Genomic DNA, 20,795 nt, shown 5'->3' with positions numbered 1-20,795 from the left:
TCAGGACTTAAGTTAACCTGACTGTGTGAGACCCAAAGCAGCATGATTTAACTTTGAACTTAGCATTGCTTTGACAACAGGCCAGACTTGGTGACCTCCAGTGATCCCTTTCAACCTAATTATTTGTGACTACTAATAGAAGTATTTGTGGGACTTCTTTTTTAATTTTTTTTTATTATGTTGCAAATCTTTAGATTCTCTGAGGTGTATTATACAGGTGCAGAAATCCTTATGTGCTTAGTTTGCTGCCCTGTGTTCAGAAGTTATTGGCAGTCTAAGCTGTTTCTGTTGTGTGACCCATAAGGATGGGACAGTTCCTGAAAAGTGATTATTGCTATTGATGAGACCATGCTCTTGCCTTTTTAAAGTGCAAAACACCCCAGGTCAGGGCTACAGGTGTGTGTTCAAGTGGTCCTGAAGCTGCAGTTCTGCCACCCTTCAGTGATATGCTCCTGCTGGATGCTGTTTGTACACTTGGAGTTTGCTTTGTGCCTGAATTTCCTTTTGCAGAATGGAACGATGCTGTGTTCCATCTTTGGTCTGAATGCTATAAAGAAGAAAGAGCAACTGTGCTGCAGTCTGCATCATGTCCTTGTCCATGGAGGAAGCAATTAGATATATCACAGAATCACAGAATCACAGAATTTTCAAGACTGGAAGAGACCTATAAGATCATCTAGTCCAGCCGATGTTCTAACTGTTCAGCTAGATCATGGCAGCAAGTGCCACATCCAGTCTTTTTTTAAATTCTTCAAGGGATGATGCCTCTACCACCTCACTGGGTAAATGATTCCAGTTTCTGACCACTCTTTCTGTGAAGTATTTCCTTCTTACTTCTAACTTACATCTAGCTTGACGCAACTTGAGACTGTGTCCTCTTGTTCTATCCGTTGTCGCCCGGAGAAAGAGGCCGACCCCCAGCTCACTACAGCCACCCTTCAGGAAGTTGTAGAGAGTGATGAGGTCACCCCTTAGTCTCCTTTTCTCCAGGCTGAACAACCCCAGCTCCCTCAGTCGCTCTTCATATGGCTTGTGTTCCAAGCCCCTTATTAGTTTCGTTGCTCTCCTCTGGACACGCTCAAGTAACTCAACGTCCCTCTTAAAGTGAGGGGCCCAGAACTGGATACAGTACTCCAAGTGAGGCCTCACCAGTGCCGAGTACAGGGGAAGAATGACCTCTCTGTTCCTGCTGGCCATACCATTTCTGATACTGGCCAGGATGGCTATGTGATATGCAGACTTTTAGGGAGGTTCCCTTTCCTGGAAAGGTGACTCCTTCTTTAATGCGTGCATCCTATAGGATTTAAGAGAGTCAATTATCAGACATTATCAGGGAGTAGTCCGCAGGTGATTTAGCTCAGGTGTCACATTGTCTTGGACTGGCTTCATAAGGTTCATTTGAGCATGATTCAGCTTTACTTTAAGAACTCTGGTGCTTCACAGTGTCTCATGGCCACAGCTAAATTCTCCTAGACATAATGATTTTGCCTTCTGAACAGGCAAAGTTTTTCACTGATCTCTTATTTTTGTGTTGAGGTGGTTCTGAAGAGTTAGGCTGATGAACCCATGACTGGTTAAATCCATCTTCACTGTACTGGCAGCAGGTTGTTTTGAGGTATTATGGCAGAATAAAATGAGTTAGGACTGAGCTATGATTTTTGTTGGCATTGATGAGTGGAACAGCTCACAGCTGGAGGACTGCAGTGGGTAAGTACAGGTGCTTAGGAGGGGCAGGCTGGCATGGTGGTAAAGGGGAGTTGCCGTGAGAGCAATGGGGCTGCTGTAGCTTTATCTGGAGATGGGTGAGCCAGTTGAGAGCTTATGAGTCAGGAGTAGTAATGAGGATTTCCTCAGACAACTCAAGCCTAATGTTCACAGGCTTTCTTGCTAATAGGGTGCTTGGACCTCTCTTATTTTCTGGGGAGAAAACACAGCAGGGAGTAAGAAATCAAGGAAGTTTCTGGCATGCATTGATGCTCATATCTCAATACAAGTGCTTGCAAACAAGCAGTGACAGGTTGAAGATGTAGTCTTGGCTGCAGTGGTCATGAGATAGAAGAGTTCAGGATCTGAACTGGAGACAGCAAAGCAAAGAGTAGGATTACAGCCATAATCTTCAGAAAGGAAGATTTTCTTCTGTTCAAGGATCTTCTTGGAAGAATCATTTGGAAGCTGGTTCTGAGCAGAGAGAGCTAGGAAGGCTGGTTGACTACTTCTTTAAACTCTGGTGTGGCATATTGCAATGAATAGGAGATGGTACAGAGGCACCAGGAGTTCTGCTTGAATGAATGAGGAGCTTCTAAACAAGCTCAGACACAAAAAGGAAGCATACAATAGGTGGAAGCAGAAACATGTTGGCCCAGGGAGAGCCTGGAGACATCATCCAAGCATGCAAATGTGTCCAGGTCAGACAGCCAGTGTCCATGTGGAGTTTGATCTTACAAGGTGTATGTGAATGGCAGCAAGGGAGGCATTTACAGGTAACTGGCAGAAAAAAGAATGGACAAAATGTAGGCCTTCTGCTGAATGGGGAGGGGAACTGCTCATAAGGGATGTGGAAACAACTGAGACATTCAATGTCTTCTTCACTTTGTTCTTCACTAGTTAGGCTTGTTTTCAGCAATTGTAGGCAAGGAAAGCATACTCTCAGTTAGTAGGGAAGGATCAGGATTGGGATCACTGTACACAAGTCTGGGCTCTAATAGGATGCAGCCAGGAGTGAGACAGGGTGGTCAGGGTAATACTGTGGTGACTATCATTAACTGAGGTCATGGTGACTGGGGGATGGGTTTTGGGGGCTGAACTCAACAAATGTCCTTACTGCCTTTGAAGAGGGCAAGAAGGACCGTCTAGGGAACCGCAAGCCAGTCTGCTTTGCCTTTGTTCCTGGAAAAGTGACAAACCAAAGAATTCTGAAAACACATGAAGAGAAATGATGGGCAGTAGTTGGTATGGGTTAATCAAGGGGCTGTAATGTGTGACCAACCTGATGACAGCCTTTCACACTGAACCAAGCAAGATGACCAGCTTGGTGGATGACAACAATGGGTGTTTTCTGACCTTTACCTTTCATGGGGCTTTGGAAACTGTCTTCTAACAACTTCTTTGGTAAGTTGGTGAAATGCTTTCTGGATAAAGACACAGTGAGGTGGATTGAAAATAGCTTAGAGGCTAAAATGCCAGGCTCAGGGTGGTGATCAGCATCTAAAGGTCAATGGGAGGCCAGTCCCTTTTGGTGTAGCTCAGGGATTGTTATTGAGGCCAGCACTGTTTAACATCTTCATTAACAACCTGTGTGACTGGATAGACCCCTCCCTTGGCAAACCTGATGGGATGCAAAGCTGGAAGGAGTGGTTGATAAACCAGATGGATGTGCTGCTACTTGGTAGCAGGCAAGTGAACACACGGAAGAAATGAGCCAGCAGGGATGTTATGAAGTTCAACAAAGGGAAATGCAAAGCTCTGTCCCTAGGGAAGGGATGTTGGCAGTGCAAAAGAGATACTGTGGATCAAAAAATGTCATGAATCAGTAATGCATCCTTGCCACAAAGACATCTTGGACTGAATTTCCAGAAGAGAGTGGTCAGTATGTGGGGGCAGGAGATCCTTTCCTCAGCACTGGTGAGACTGCATCCGTAGTGCTGTCCCGTCCTGGGCTCCAGAAAGAAACAGGGACAGACTGGAGCTAGTCTGGCAAAGTGGCATGAAGGGGAAGGTCAGTGTGCCTTACAGTCCAGTAGAGGCTGAGTGCACTGAGATTGTTTAACCTGGAGGAGAGAAGACTGCTGGGGGGGTTCTTAAGCATGTGTATAATATATACCTGGTGACAGAAAGTAAAGATGATGGAGGCAGACTTGTCTGGGATATCTAGTGATAGGACCAAAAGGCAATGAATGCAAATGAAAATACAGGAAGTTCCACTGAAAGATAAGAAGGTTTTTTGTTGTATTTTTTTTGTTTGTTTGTTTTGGTTTTGTTTGGTTTTCTGGGGTTTTTTTGTTCTGTTTTGTTTTGAGGGTTTTTTGTTTTGGGGTGGGGGGTGGTTTGTTTGTTTTTGGTTTTTTTATGTGCATGTATGTGTTTCTGGTTTTGTTTTTTTCTCCAGGAAAGGTTTAATAGGATCAGGTTACCTGGAGAAGCTGAGGAGCATGCAATGTGGAAGCCCCAAAAATCTGACTGGGAACAGCCCTAAGCTACCTGCTGTGTTCTCTGTGCTCTGAGCACCAGGGCTTGGTCTAGCTCATCTTCTAGGGTCCCTTCCAGTCTCTGCTACTTCAGATCCATTTCGGTTGTTGTATCACTTACAAGCTGATATGGAGTCCCTCTGTAGATACCATGCAATTTTTTCCTCTTTTTCCCCAGTGAGCAAGTATCAGTCTAGGTCAATTCAAAGCAGATTCTTTGTTTAAAGTTGAAGTCATTTATGAGAAAGTGATTAAACAGTAGTAAGTGCAGACTGCAGTAGAGCTTTGAGTTTTCAAGAAATACAGAAATCTTTGTGCATCCAGAGACAAAAAGGACCAAATCTAGCCATTTAGAGCAAATTGAGATGCTATGGTAAAAGGGTTACTCATGTGTTGTGTTTGGCTGAGGCTGAAATGTTTAAGTCTAGCTAGGAGAGTAACTTCACAACTTTCACTGCTCTGTAGGGCTGGTAGAAAGTTGCTTAGAGCTAGTGTCCCTTGTGTCAGAAATTTCCCTGGCTTTTAAAACTACTGGTTTGAACTCCATGTTATGACTAACAGAGATTTCCCACTGGAAGTCTGGGGCAAAAAAGATTCTACAGATCTACAAAAGATACTGGTTTTCTTCAGTTCTGGCCTCTTACTTGATTAATGTTTGAGAGCTTGAGCAATATTAGTTCTCTTAACATTTTTCTCATGAATGGCTTTGCAAAAATCCATTCAAACAAAAGTGCTTTATTGTCTTAGTGATAACTTGACAAATTTAAAATTTAAATTGATATCTATATATGTTCATCTTTGTTTACAGTAGACTCTGATTATGTGATATACTGCTAACTCCTGCTTATCTTCCACTTCTTGTCTTGATCACTTTTTGCTTTCTATTACATGATAACCTTGTCTGAGTGTATATTCTCAAGGAACTCCTGCCCAGTGCTATGAAACAGCCCAATCAAGAGAACCTGAGTTTCTGCCTTGTTTCCTGCTTATCTAAAACACTGATGAGATGTGTCTTCCTCTGAGCAGAGAAGCCAGATGCTTTTCTGCTTTGAGGTAACAATCTGCAGAGGAGGAAGAACTTGGAGGAGCAGAGAACATCCTTGTGCTGCAAGTCTGTGGTAGATGTGGATGTAGAGTGCTGATGTTGTAGCTTATGGAGTTCGTGACAAGTTTTATGTGTGTTTTTTGTGTTCTGCCTATCTCAGTAGCCTTAAACTGTCAATTGCCCCTTTAGTTTCTTCAGGAAAAGTGTTTGTTTCTGGTAGAAAATGGAGAAAAAAAGAGGTAGAGACTGTAGCTCAGTGCTTGCCAGACTGGAGCTGTGGACAGCCATGTGAGTTGGAGGCAGTGTTGCCAAGCAACTGACTTTGCAGGTGTGGTTTGGTGTAGGAGCAGTTCTTTCTCTAAAAGCTGTGTCAGGCTGTGATTTTTTTTTTGTTTAAAAATAAGAAAAAAACAACGGAGTAGGTAACTTTCTCTCCTGTATGGATGAGAAAAGGAATGCAATGTTCCACATTCAGCTATTGATTGCTGTACAAGAATCTAATGCATTTTTACTGAAGTCTTTGAATAGAAATGAATAAAGTTTCATAGTACAGGACCTCATTGGTAGGATTAAAGGCAGTTGCAGTCCTATAAGAAATTCTGCAAAACACAATGGAAGTGATTCATCACGTAACCTGGTATTTCTGAATGCAACTGAACTTGTGGGTGGATTCAAAACATGGCAGTGAGGGACAATCTGGAAATGATGATCATTTGAAATAGCTCCTGGAAGTGTGTGCTGGAGGCATTTGGATTTAAATTTGTCATTCTCAACAATTTATAGAAGCAACCAATGTATTGATAAGCAATTATGCTTTTATAATATAGGGACTGATTATCCCATTAAGGTGTGTATATATGGGGTATTTGTTCAGTTACCTGTTATCTGTAGAATGACAGAAATATCCCTTTAAACATGACAAATGCCACACTTTATGTGCACTCTTTAGATCTTCAGAGGAAGTGTGCTTGAGCACTTCAGCAGGGGTGAAACCAGAGGCATGTCAGTAGGACACTGAGTGCAGGCTTTTTGGTCTTTGTTCGCATTGCCAAGTGATACCAATGTTAGATGCATTGAGCTGCTGTACTGGGGTTGGCTGAGAGGGGGGTAACTTTCCATAGCAGCACTCGTGGTGCTGTGCTTTGCAGCTCTAGGGGGGTGTTGATGTCACAGCAGTGTTTCAGCTGGAGCTGAGCAGTGCAGGTGCAGCATCAAGGCTCTCTTCAGCCTCCCCCAAAGGCCTCTGGCTGCAGGGGGGTGAAAGTTTGCCAGGGGACGTAGCCAGGACAGCTGACCCAAACAAACCCAAGGGATAGGCTGTAACAAGTGACAAAGCAAAAGCTAAGAGGAAGCAGGGGAATGGGGAGGTTTTGTTGTTAGGGTGTTGTCTTCCAGAACAACCAACTGTGTACTGAGACCTCACTTCCTAGGAAGTGGATATCACCTGCTGATGGGAGAATAAATATTTTTCTTCTTATTTCTGCATATGGTCTTTGCTTTTCTTTATTAAACTGCCTTTATCTTGGCCCATGGGGGTTTTTATCTTATTTTCTCCTCTTTGGTGGGTACATGATGACCAGACAAAGTTTATGCACCACAGCTGCTGAGGGTTTCTTGTGTGTTCTAAGTACAAAGTAATGTCATTCTCATTAATGAAGATTGAGGCCTTGGTTCCATTTTCTAGGTGTTCTGCAGCATAGAGCAAGCAACTTCTGAAAGAAGTAATGGTGCTAAATACCCCTTGATACTTGTCTTTTTCACTGTGATTTCTGTGCAGCTTTCTGGGTGTTCATGGAGTCTCTGCTTTAGAAAGGTTACTCCAAAAATGTATTTGTGGCACAAAAGGATTCTGTCAAATGTTTGGTCTTAAGTGAGAATTTGAAAAATACAGCAGATCCAAGATCTCATGCCTGAGAGGCTTGCAAAGTTTCGAGAGCACATTTGGAGAATTGATAACTTCTCAAGCAACCTTAATCCTGCTTTGAACTCATACTCACAAGTCTGTATTCCAGACTGAATGCAGCTACTGCTTTGGTATTGTATTCCATTTCTCTTCTGGCATCTGAAGAAAATGATATTTTGAGGAAAAAGACTGCACAGCTACAACTTATTTTCTACACAAAATGCAGAAGATCACTTTGGAAAAATAACTTGCACTAAAAGCCCTCCCAACTTTCTCTCAAGTTTTTGAAACGCAAATCTAGCTAAATCAGCTGTGAAGAGCACTGCTTAAAAGTAAATTTGTTCTTTCTTTTCTCAGTCACATGTAGCTCATATAATGATGTCTGAGTATTGATGATTGTCTGTCATGCTGGAATGTTTAACTGTGTTAGTTTGAATTATATTTAATTTATTATCATCACGCAGGAGACCAACATAGTTGTAGGAAAGAAGAAGATGCCATTAGAAAAATGCAAAGCACATTTAAGCCTTGAATGTGTGGCATGATGCATTTGAATTGGATAGAAATAAGTTACTTTGTGGTTAAAAACGACAAAATTTTCAAATACTGGACTGAGTTTTTCCTCAAAGAGTTGGTGAAATATGTCTTAGAGTTGTTCAAAACAGCTGAACAAAGCCTAAGCAGCATGATCTAATTAGATCTGATTGAAATATGAAGTTAATCTAAGTGACCTCAGGAAGTCCATTTATGCCTAGATTATAGCTCCTTTGTTCACTGGCTGAGGAAATACAGAAGTTAACACCTGCTCTTTAAAAGATAGATCTCACAGAGCATAGATACCTTCAGTTGTGTGGATTGGCTCAGACCTAGATTCAGGGAGAGATATTGAAGCACTCCAAGGTGTGATCCATTTGCTGAGGCTTGGGCAGAGTGCAGTATTGGGGTGTAGCTACCCTGACATTTGTGGGAAGGGTTTGTGTCTAGACATTGGAGCTTCAAGTGGAGAAAAGGTGTGATTCTGCTTGTCCTCTTCAGCCTGTTCTTTCCCTGGTCTGTTAATTTAGTACCCTGAGCTCCACTGGAAGTTCTGCTCTGAAGATTGACAATATCATTACAGTTAACTCGGGGGTCAAGACCAGAGATGACAGTGCCTCAGTGCCTGAGAACTGTGGTATATTAGTGTTTGAGGGTGGGCCAGTGAGCTCTCTGTACATAAGACATGAATGGTGCAGCCTAAAAATCTACTTGATCTGTTCTCTATAACCTGAAGAGGAAGTGAGACAGTATGTAGAGGAGGAATGTAGATTAATGTCTGCAGTGTATGTGGATGCCAGTGGGATGGCAGAGAGACTCAGAAGAGTAATATTAAGAACTCATGAGTTGATACAAAGACAAGTAAAGCAAAAGCTGTGCCCACAGGCGAGGCAAAATAAGGAATTAATTCACTACTTAGTATCAGCAGGTGGGTGTTCAGCCTTCTCCAGGAAAGCAGTTCCATCACATGTAATAGTTATGTAGTTATTCACTCCAAATGTCTCTTTCTCCTTCATACTCCAGTTTTTATTGCTGAGCACAGTGTTATATGCCATGTTCCTTTGGTCAGATGGGGTCAGATGTCTCAGCTGTGTCCCCTTCTGGCCTCTTGCTCACCCCCAGCCTGGCAGGACAGTCTGAGGAGCAGAAAAGGCCTCAATGTTATAATGGAAGCACTGCTCAGCAATAGCTAAAACATTGGTGTGTTATTGACACTGATTTGGTCTCAGATTCAGAACACACCACGTAGGGCTTTCTATGAAGAAAATAAACTCCATCCCCACACAAACGAATATAGCAGAGAGGATTGGTACATGAAACAATCTAGCTGTCATTTTAGATTATTTCAGGATATTTCTACTGTCTAGAGGCTGAAATTTGGCACTTTACTTTGCCTGCTCATGGCTGCTTGAACAGCCATGTGTACTTTTTGCTCAGTATAGACTGACTGGGTGGCCAGGCTCAGAGAGTGGTGAATGGAGTCACATCCATCTGGTCACTTGTGGGGTTCCCCAGGGCTCAGTCTTTGGTCCAATCCTGTTTAATATCTCTATCAATGATCTGGATGAGTGTCTTGAGTGCACCCTCAGTCAGTTTACAGATTATACCGAATTAGGTGGGGCTGTTGATTTGCTGGAAGGAGGCAGGAAGGCTCCACAGAGGAATCTCAACAGGCTCTATCCATGGGCTGAGGTCAGTTGTATGAGAATCAACAAGGCCACGTGCTGGGTGCTGCCCTTGGGTCACAACAATGCCCTGCAGTGCTACAAGCTGCCCGATGGAGGAGGACCTGGAGGTGCTGGTTGGCAGCAGCTGAACGTGAAGCCAGGGTGTGCCCAAGGAGGCCAGTGGCATCCTGGCCCGTGTCAGCCACAGTGTGGCCAGCAGGAGCAGGGCAGGGATTGTGCCTCTTTGCTTGGCACTGCTGGGGCTGCACCTCAAATCCTGTGTCCAGTTCTGGGCCCCTCACTGCAGGAAGGACATTGAGGTGCTGGAGTGAGTCTGGAGAAGGGCAGCAGAGCTGGTGAAGGGTCTGGAATGCGAGTCCTGTGAGAAGCAGCTGAGGGAGCTGCAGGTTGTTTGGTGTCAAGGGGAGGATGCTCCGGGGAGCTCCAATCTCTCTGCAGTTCTTTGAAAGGAGGTAGCCAGGTGAAGGTTGGCCCTTTCCCCAGGCAGCCAGTGCCAGGACAGGAGGAAGTAGCCTCAAATTGTGCCAGGAAGGGCATAGAATAGATACTGGGGAAGATTTCTTCACTGAAAAGTTGGTCAGGCATTGGAACAGGCTGCTCAGCTCCACTGCCTGAAGTGCTGAATCATCATCATCATCCCTGGAAGTATTAAAGTGCAGCTACTTGGCCCTGTTTGGTTACTGGTGGAACTTTAAAATGTCTTTTCCAGCCTTAAAGACTCTGCTTCTATGGCTCTTGGATAAAGAAGTTTCAATCTCTGGTTTCTCTGTATCTTTTATCAAATTTAGTCTCTTGTTGGAGGGGTTATGGGAGTTCATTTACCATCTTTGTTATGTGTGAGAAAGCACATCCCTGGAGTTATTGGGGACTGCACAGAGCTTGTACAGTTTTGGAATGTTTATTTAAGGGTCTCTTCATTTATATTTGGGAGAAAAGGAAAGGAAAACTGACTAATGCAATTGCTAGATAATGTCTCTGCTAGAGAAAGGTTCATTCTTGTTTATGGCAAACAGGCTACATGATAAGCCTGTCTGGCAAACAAATCTTATCTCTGAGGTTTTTGTCATAGTTAAAGGAAGAACTTTAATTACTGACTGAAGGGTGTTGGTTTTTTTTGAAGCAGGTGTTTATATAATCTTTGTCCTTTGCCTGGGTGTGCAGAGGGGTTATTACATCCTAAAAGAGTAGTGTAGGTTTATAAATTTCCTTTTCTTTTTAGTGATGCTTTTACTTAATGCTTAGCTATCAGCTTATGAAAGCATGTTGTAAGAGCACACTGTTGCCCATTTTCCTTTTATTTCTGCATATGAAAGGAATATAAATTGTAAACTTAAAACAGTAAGTGTTTTAGCATTTCTTTGCTGAAAAGGGAAAAATTGCAGTCAAGACCCGCTCCAGAAGCTTCCTACTAATACGGTAATATGCTACATAACCTTGTCTTTTTTAGATAGCACCAAGTGCTGCTAACAGGAAATGACAGCTTGCACACCTTATTCTTGCAGCCTGAACTCTGACACAAGCAGTCTTTCTCTTCACGAGTGAGCAGGCAGAATAAAATTGGAGTGCTACCCCTTAGCCTCATGGAAATTTTATTTCTGAGGCTGTTAGGTTATTGAATGTACCAGGGTTGGCACCCCTGCCATCTCTGGTACTTGGGGCACTGACTTTACTTTCCAAAGGGTGCTGTAGCAGCCAGCAGGCTGGTAGGAGTGGCTGTGTCCTGTGCATGTGTTCTCCTGTACAGTCACCGACACGGGCTCAGGCTGTCCAGGCGTGGTTGTCAGCCAAGGTCAGGAGCTGCTCTGTCGACAGTTCAGAAGCTGATTATGATTCTGCTTACCTGGCTTGTGTGGGGGATGGGTGAAAGCCGAGGTGTGAAGTACTTCCAAGTCAGGAATGTGAACTCTGGAAGATGGTTTTAAAGGAAGTTTCATTGCAGAGGACTCAGTTATGTTGATATTTTCATTAAAAATAAGTGTTTCAATGAGGTAGGTGTTCTTTTTAAATTCTGTCATCTGATTCCTGAGATAAATAGGAGGTCTTTGGAGGGCAATTCTCAAAAAAAAAAAAAAAAAAATCTCCTTTTTCTTGTAATTTACATGAGGAGGCATCAACTGTGTATTTGTGTATATAACTTTATACTGAACTCTAAACATTGTATTTTATTTCACAACTTAGCTTTTATGTCTATAATCAACTAATATTTGATAAAATTACTTTATTTTGGAAAAGGAATTTGTTAATAAAGTGAAACAAAGTTCTTTCATTTTGTCATCTTACTAGATTGCTTGTGCCAAACAGCTGTTAGACAAGAAAAAGACCTGTTCATTTCAAGACTAAACTGACACTACCTGTGTATCTCCGATAGCTAATGTAACCAACCAGTCCTCTGCTTTACAAACTGCACTTGCATATTCCACACTTAGTGGAAGTAAAGCTTTTGCTGTTTGAAATTACTTGGATGCATTCCAGAATTAAAGTTGTTATGAAGCCAGCCACTTGATTTTGTGGCTTAAACATAGAATTGGAGGAACATTCATGTCACTGTACTTCTTTTCTAGGTGAGGCTTGATACAACCCTTGACATTTCTTTGAAATACTTTTAGCAATTTTTGATGCTACAGAAGCGAGTGAATAAGTGAGCCGAAGGAATAATTACAACTGATATGTTTCTCCCTCTGACTTACAGAGATGGGACAGAGTTGTGCAGGGGAAGAGTTTCATTCATTATACTTCTACAGAGCGTATTTGGAGTTATGAATAGATCTGCACTTTATGGGTTTTTTTGATGGCTTTCATGAAAAATGGTTATCTAAACCAAAAGACAAACTTGGAGGAATTCTGTCCATGAAACTCTACTACCTGCGAGACACTGGCTAAAAATAGCTAAGTAATGATTCTAAGGCTTGTCCTCCCACTGTTCCTGCAGTGTACCTTGAACCACATGAATCTAGGTGCTATTCACCTGGGCTCTGGAATATTGTACTTGAGTTGTGTGCCTTCAGAACAATTTCATGCTGTTGAGTTTGACTTTATCTAAAATATGAAAACAGCCTGTTACAAACAGTTATTGTTTAAGCTCCTGTCACGCTTTTCTAAATGTGGTAAATTTTAAGTTCTCAAATTCTGGTCTTGACTCTCTGAACACAGGTGTACTGCACCAGCTGTGAGAGACTGCTAACAACTACCATTTATGCCCTTTGTTGCCTTTGTTTATATAAAAAAGTATTTTGCTGCATACTTTGACACCTTAAAAGCACATAAAGACTGAGCTTGTGTAGTTTTCCCAGTCATGGACATGGAAATAAAGCAAGGAAGCCTCTTCTGCTGTAAAGGAAGTTATGGTTAATGTTGGAGTAGATGTGACGTGAGAACATGCTTCAGGCTATTTGGTCTGTTTAATCAGAAACTAATTCAGTGGATCAGGTGATGAGTAAATAGTGCTTTATCAGTAGTCTCAAAAGACTTAAGGTTCAAGGGCCTTGAAGAATATTTTGTAGAATAAAGATTCTCGTACTGTGGTTCTTACATGCTTTCCTTTACTTCAAAATCTTTATGCAAGATCTTTTGTTCTTTGAAAGGTTTGCTTAATTCACAAAGTCTCTTTTTGTGGACATCAACATTGCAATTTAGCTTTTTGTCTTGAGGGTGGGTGGGTGCTGTTTTCTTGAAGGATTTGTTTCAATCCCCCACCCCATTGAGCCCAGGAGTCTGTCAATCGGAAATGGGGATAGTGGATCTCCCTTTTGTATGAAAAACTAAGCAACTGCCAATGAAATTAGTAAGAGATGGTCTTTGAACCAACAGGATTAGACTGAAAAAGCATAATAGTAAATTATTTGCTTGGAGCATTTCAGTATTATTTTGATTTAATTGCTGTCTCTAATGTGTAATATTTTGAACAGAGAAACTTGGAGAATCTTTCTAAGTTCTGCATTGTTCTTTTATTCTTCCCTGAGTAGCCACTGGAGAAGGGACTGTTTTGTGTTGACTATGATCTTCTTGTATTGAATTGAATTACATAAAATACAACTGCTGCTTACTTGTTTTCCTTCTTTTCTCTCTACCTGCCATGAAAGGGTGCTTGTCTCCTGTTCGCAATCTTTATTTGTATCTCAGCTTGGAGAAGTTAGATATTTTCTGAATATATTCTTTCCTAACTTAATTGAAATCTCGAGTAATCTCGAGTAGCAGAACACTTGAGCAGTATGAATTGGGTGTGGGAGTAATGCAAAGAGACAGAGCACTGCATGGATATGCTTGGATTGATGCAAAAACTGAGGCTTTCTTTGGCCAAAAGTGATAGTTTTTGGGAACTGACTAACAAGCACTCGGGATGAGTCAGGTGTGAACATTTTCTTGTAGTTAATTCTCTGTTCCACAAGATGGAGCCAGTTCTTTGGGAAATCAAGTCTGTCAAACAGCAGCCAGATTTGGGGAAACAAAGCAGAGTTAAAGTAACTTCACTGCACTTATGGGTAAAGGACAGGCAGGGTGCTGTTGAGAGAAAAAAGGAATTGTATTCTGTCAGAAGTCTTTAAAGATGTTGTCCTAAGATATTTGCTACAGACAATATTAGAGATGCAAAGTTAGTACTCTATTATGTGTAATTCTTGGCTTCCTTCCTTGTAGAATTTCTAACTGGTAACTATAAGAATGTAAAGTGAAAACTAGCTTTGTGTTTATGTGCCTGTATCATACAAACCATATTTAAAACTAGTTTTAACCAGCTTTTTTCATTTAAAACTTTGTCTCAAAACTTATTAGTTTCCTGGTGAGCTGGTTTTACGCACATATTGTAAAGGATTCAGAATTACTTGTGAAGATGTAAAACGGTTGTCCTTCCCTTTAACAACACGTGTAAAATTGAAGGGCTTCATGATTGCTTTTTTCACCTCAATTCAGACCTCTGTGTTCTCTCTATAACTTAAGATGTTTGGGGAGAGGGGTCAGCACCTGTATTGAGCAAAAGGAGTGCTGCAGTATTAACTGCAGTTGCAGAAAGCTGAACAGACCGTGGGGGAAGGAAAATCTGAATTGGTGTAATGAGGAAAGAAGCCATCATCATTCGACTTCATAGTCAAATCTCCAGTAAAATTATTCTTGCTCTTTTGTGGATGTCTCCCAGTTACATCACGTTCAAATACTTCTCGTTTTCTTTTGCCTCTTTTTAGTTTGCTCTGGTCTCCACTGCTTGCTTTTTTTTAAATTTCCTTTTTCTTTTTTTTCCCCCTTTTTTTTTTTTCCTGGCATGTTTGTGTGATAGGTTCTCCTGCTCTGGGCCAGTCTTGTCTGATAGTGTATAATATTTCTTGCTAATTTCCTACTGCAGTTGGAAGCTGAGTAGAGGACAGTGTGTTGACTGAGATGTTTAAAACAGTTAAAAGATTTTTTTAACTAATCAAGTGGAGAGCTAAAGCAATGTTTCACACTGTATTGACTGCTTGGATTCATATACTGTCAGTAGTGTTAGTTCACTTTTTTTTAATGCTGATAAAAGTACTTTTTCCTCAGCATTTTAAATGAACTGTACCATGTAAGCCTTGTTTAGTACCTGATGCAGTACTATACATGTGCTATGAAAAATAAAACCTGAGCAGTTGGAGTAAAACTTAAATCTTGGACATATGAACACTAATGTACTTTGTGTTTTATTTCCTTTGAAAATGCACTATACCAGTTTCAGCATTAGAATTCCCAGCGTTATTCTTGCCCAAAGATGTTTGTCAGCTGCACTCATAAGTGGATGGTTGAATTGTGTAGAAGTGCATTAGGAGAGTTTGTCAGCAATGTGTGAGTTTTGATGGTGGCTTCTTCAATCAGCTTATTCTAAAATAGTGGAGCAGAACACATGGTCCTTTCTGAGTGAGTTGATGGGACCAGAGAAGAAAGTGGTATTTGGGAGTATGTGCACAAACGTACATATGGCTTTTTTTAAGCACGTGCAAGATATGAATCCAGTTTAAATAATGTGGAGGAGAAATCTGTCATCAAAAATTGGATCCTGAAAAAAGGAAAGTGTGAGGGAAAAGTGGGAAAGATTTTGAAATATGTTGAGAGAAAAGCTTTAGCCTCACCAGAGAATATGTAAAATGATGCCTTTTTCACAAAATTCACACTTTGATGTGCACTTTAGAATGAAAGAATGGCATGTGAGATTGGATAACTTTTTTTGGCAGTTTAAAAATTGGCTTGAAATCAACTTATCTGAAGAGTTTTATCTGAAATTATGCAAAGTGCTTTCAAGCTCTTTATTGCTTAAATTTTAAACAGCTGAAGTTGGTTTTTGAAATGTTCACAGTTTTTTAATAGCTGTAGATATTTCTGTGAGTAGGGATAATGTTGGTTCCATACAATAACTATACTGGCACGGAAGTCTACTGTAACTAGAAGTAAACTCTCCAGGCTTTTTCTTAAATTCATGGATTACCTAAAACGTCTGAAAACTTAAAGATATAACAGGCTACATTGTTTCTTGATGGCTAAGTATTTATTATGGCCCAGATGGTCTCTAATAAAGGACTCCTTAAATACCTTAAATACGTCACAGTTAGTGCTGTCTCTGCACCTGATTGAATTCTAGTACATATTTGTCATGTCCCTTTGGTCAGTTGGGGTCTCACGTCCCTGACTCTTCCCTCCTGGCCTCTTGCCCACTCCCTGCCTGCTGGGTAGGGATGGAAAAGCCAAAGCATTACTGTTACCAGGACTGTTTTGGTCACAAATCCAAAGCATATCTCCGTAGGAGCTGCAATGCAGCAAGTTAACTCCATCCCAGCCAAGCCCAGTATTGGGAAATGTTCTTGGTGTTTTTATTTAACATGTAATAGCCAAGACTCCAAATTAATTTTTGTGCAGCTATATGATGGCTCAAATCCACATTTCTGTTTAGCTCTTACAAGAAACTTGCACTTGTGCTGTGTTTAAATTTCCGGTCAAAATTCATTACTCCTTTTTATGAAGGCAACTGAATTGCAGTTGTCAGTAGGACTAAACACACACAATAAACCTTGTGCACCTACAAAAATAACCTCGTTATTTTAAGGATTCCTTGAATTGTATGTGACCTAATGCATTCAGAATCTTGTCATGATTTCTCTGGAAGACAGCACACACCTTCGCAGCCACTGGCTAAGAACTGAAATAGGAATTTAGGTCTAACCAGTAAATGATGTATAGAAATATGGCAAAGAAAGTTTAACATGAAGAAAAAAGAAAATTTATTCATCTCTTGGAAGCAGCAATCTGTCTTTGGGTTGCTGAAGTTTATTCCTTTGTTCAGCTGGGCAGTGTTCCAGGGACTTCACAGTATTCTAGTATATAGTCTAGTATAAATATTGGTCATTTTCAGTCCTATGGCTTTTTTCCTAAAATTAACTTTAGTAAAGGATAAAAGAGACTGAAAATATTTTCAAGCAGTTGTCTATATCTTAGATGACTGAAGAAGTAACTTTATTTTTATATTGGAGTGGTGCAGCAAGCTGCTGAAGTGCACATTGGCACTTCTAGTAAAAATTCAAATGGCTTTCAGAAGAACAAAATTACAATTCTATTAAAACTTACATCAAACGTGACAAGTATTTCACGTTACTATTGGCTGACTGAAGTTGCAGTGTACAGTGCAGCTCTAGGTAGGTAAAGTAGCATTACTAATGACATGTAAAGGTGTTTTAAATAATATAAAATAGCAGTCACCAAGATTCTTGATGTCCAGTCTTCATTTCTGAAGCCAAATAGCCATCTTTTTAATTGGCTAGCCATGGCAAGGAAAAATATATACAGCAGTTAAACCAGGCTACTCTTGAAAATTTTTCTAAAGGAAACCAAATGTATCTTTAAGGGCCCAACAAAAAGAAACCTGTAAATATTTATATTGGTGCAAAATATTTACTGTGTACAGAAACAAGGATCCTGACTTCATATAGAATTGACAGCACTGTAAATTGTTTATTGAATCACTCTGAACATTTTTCACACAGAAAGGTTTGCAGCCTAGGCTTTAGTTGACCGTTTGGTTAAGTCAAGCATAGTTGGTATGATGAACACACAGAAAATATTTTCTGATTTCTCTTGCCTAGTGCTTAACTGTGGTTATGATTGATTTGGATTAATGAAAACATTTTTCATTTGATGTGTTTAATATTGCATATTGTCATTACTCGGAATTAAATTCAGAGGTTTCACATGAATATTTTTGTCTGGCCTCAGGTTTGCCTGTTATTCCACTGTTTAATTTGTTCCTTCATTGCTTAAATATATTTGATTTCCAAAATTTATTTCATAAATAAGTACTAATTAATCAAATTGAAGCTTTTGGGAAAATACAAAACTGCTCTTTTCCAGGAGAAAGCCATCTACTTGAAAAGTTGTATTACTTTTTGTTAACAAAGCTTTCAGTGTTTGTTAACAAAATTTTCTTAATGAAGTTTCAATATTTTAACTACAATTAATAATCTCTCTCTTAATTTATTTAGACTTCAGTCATGTCAAGTCCTCCTTCTGTTCTTGTCTCATTCATGTAGAATTTGCCTGTCTGGTATCTCCAGTACCTGGATAGTAGGAAATTCATGTGATGTGTAGTTGTACAAACTCATCTGTGGTAAAAAGTTCATAGTGGTTGCGTAAACACCCTGTAGGGATAGAAACTTGGACAGCACACAGGTACTACAGTTAAACCCCTTGTGTCCCTCTAGTAACCTGATCAAAACTAGCTCTAGTTTTCAGAAGACACATGGGCTATACTTCAAAGGGAAAACTGGAGAAGCTGTTGGGTACACAAGACTTTATCGTATCTATTTCTAAACTGTCATGGCTAGATGAATCTTTTGTATAAACTGAGGTACTTGATCTATCTTGGTGGAATGGCTATGAAGGTTTTTTAATTAAGTTTCTTCTGGTGGACTATTTTAGCTGAAACTTGATTAATAGGTTGAGGTAAATGACCTGCAAAACTCTATCCTGGAGCACTAAAACTAAACGTGGTATAAATTTTAAGTGAGGCCTTCCCCTAATATAAATCTACCAAGTGTAAGAGTGAGTATTTTGTGTCTGTAGTGTTTTATAGGGAGAAATAAAAAGGCAGATCAATAGGTTGCTAGTTGTTGTAGTATTTAGGACACATTGCAAACAGTCTCACCAGTCTTACCTGACTAGTAGTAGTTGTAATGTAAAATTGTCATATGGGAAAAAATGTGTTAGGTGGATGAGTAATTCCTAGATCTTTTGACCCTTGAAATCTAATTTTATGATAGTAGCACTTACTTTGAAGGCTGCCAGTCATTTTAATGATTATGGTCTTAAAGGTCAAGCAGTGGACATCAAGTGCTCTGACTTTTTGAGATATTGAGCAAGATAAATTAAAAGCTAGGTGATTACCCTAAATATTGCTAGTATTTCCACTAGTAAGAATAATGCTTCTTGCAGCAAAGGTGGGGATCTGTGAATGGGATTTTCAAATACCCTTTCTAAGGAATGGAGTCCAACTGAAAGGATTTCTCCTGTTCTCTTGTTTTGGCTATTGCTTGAGCAGTGCTTAAACACTATCAGAGCTTTTCTTTTCCTGTTCTGTTCCCCAGAGTTTAAAGGCTGAGTGGGTGGGCAGAACATGCAGCTGAGGTGTCTGCTGACTGGAATAGATCATTCTATGCCATGTGATAAAGTGCTCAAGCAACAAATGCTCAAGGGAAGGCAGAAAGGACAATTTGGTTATAGTGGTGTCCAAAACAAGTTGTGGGTGCTGAAGCACAGCTTTCTAGGAAGTGGCTGGTCATCTCCCTGGCCATGGGAAGTAATGAAGAAATCCTTCCTTCTCTCTTTCCCCACTTTTGTCTACGGTTTTTGCTTCACTTATAAGTGAAGCAGTCTTCACTTGCAGGCTGTTATCTCAGTCTGCAAGCCTTCTCACCTTCCTGCTCTTTTCTCCCTGCCCTGTAGGAGAGGAGGGTGAATGAGCAGCTCTGTGGGTGTTTGCCAGCTCAAACCAACACAATTCTAAGCAAAAGATCAGGAGAGGGAAGCAGAAAGCTCTTCTGTAGGTTCCAGGAAAGTGTTCATTCAATATATTGGTATTGAAATGCAAACAGCTGCAGTTGCAGGAGTGGTCTAAGGGCACATTTGTCTTACAAAAGCAGAAAATAACTGCTTGAAATGTTTTGCAACTCTTCAATATACCTTCTTGCTTTTGATGGTAATTATTTAATCTTTTAACTTCTTAGAGCTCAGAACTAGATGGACTTCAGAGTAGTACTTTTAACAGTGATGATGTACAGAGCTGGAATAAAATTATATAAATGTGTTTAATTAGAGAGTGAATACTTGTTTCAAGGGAAAAATCCTATGTGTCAATGTGTCAATGTGATAATTCAGGCCAGCATACTTTAACTGTCTCAAAATGCAAGCACAGTTGAGAAACAATGGTGGTTAGTAAATCAGCCTGATTCTGTTGGAAAATCCATTTGACTGTGAAAGGTAGTTTAGAAATCAAGGATACTGGACATAATCAGTTTTCCACATTCTTAGATGGATATTTTTATCAGCTGGTTTTGCAAATCTCTGTATAAGCATTTCCTAAGAGCTTGCATGCTACTGTTTAGAGCCTATGCTATATGAGGTGTTTGTTGCATTAATGTAAGATTGCCCTGCAGTTAATTTCAATTTAAGTAGTGATGCATGTCTTAGGAACCTTTTAAATGGAAAAAAAGGGAAAAAAGGAACAACTTCTACTTCTTGTGTTGATGCTTCATCTGAGGCATAGCCATAAAGATTATTCAAGATGCAAGAAAAAATCTTATTGCTAGTAAGCAAACTTTATAAACTCTGTTGTATTGTTTTGGAGGTAGGGAGGTGGACACAACATATACACTTTCTAGATAAATCTGACTGGTTAATGTTTTGTGACATTATTCAGAAGCAGAAATCTGTGAATAAAATTGTTAACACTGGAAATTGTTAAAAGTTATAGATACTCTAGAGAGGCAGAGGTGAACCTTTATTCAAGCCTGTTCATTCGTGTTGTCGATATAGAGTTATGCCAGAGAAAATCCTCACAGTATATGGAATTTTGAAAATAACTTATTTATTTCCTCGTTCCTTTTAGGACCAAGATGGGCTTCCTGGAACACTGGTGTTTTTATCTGCATCAGATGTGCTGGAATACATCGAAATCTTGGGGTTCATATATCAAGGGTCAAGTCTGTCAACTTGGATCAATGGACACCAGAGCAAATACAGGTAGAATATCTTCAAATATGCTTCCAGTTTGGAAGGTATGTCAGGAGTACTTCTGAAAGGATTTGCATTTATCATGATGCCCTGCTTACAGGTTTTACAATCCTATTAGCTTTTGCACGTGTCATACTTCTACTGTAGTGAGCCTAAGTTCATAAAACTCACTTCAGAAGTTGGTTTGCCTCTAATTTCTGTATCATTTTAGAGGTGTTCTA

The 20,795-nt window shown here is 40.2% G+C and overlaps 1 protein-coding gene across 4 annotated transcripts in view; it reads left to right on the top strand.

The window, feature by feature from the left end:
- SMAP1 (small ArfGAP 1) overlaps positions 1-20,795 on the top strand; it is a 92,004-nt gene that overhangs the window by 6,948 nt on the left and 64,261 nt on the right. For all 4 annotated transcript variants that reach the window (XM_059467862.1, XM_059467861.1, XM_059467860.1 and 1 more), the window contains exon 2: positions 20,450-20,583. In XM_059467862.1, coding sequence (XP_059323845.1) covers positions 20,450-20,583 — 134 coding nt within the window. The remainder of the gene's footprint in view (positions 1-20,449; positions 20,584-20,795) is intronic.

This window comes from Ammospiza nelsoni, chromosome 3 (assembly GCF_027579445.1).
Source record: "Ammospiza nelsoni isolate bAmmNel1 chromosome 3, bAmmNel1.pri, whole genome shotgun sequence".
Taxonomy (NCBI): domain Eukaryota; kingdom Metazoa; phylum Chordata; class Aves; order Passeriformes; family Passerellidae; genus Ammospiza; species Ammospiza nelsoni.
This window is presented reverse-complemented; position numbering and strand designations above follow the sequence as displayed.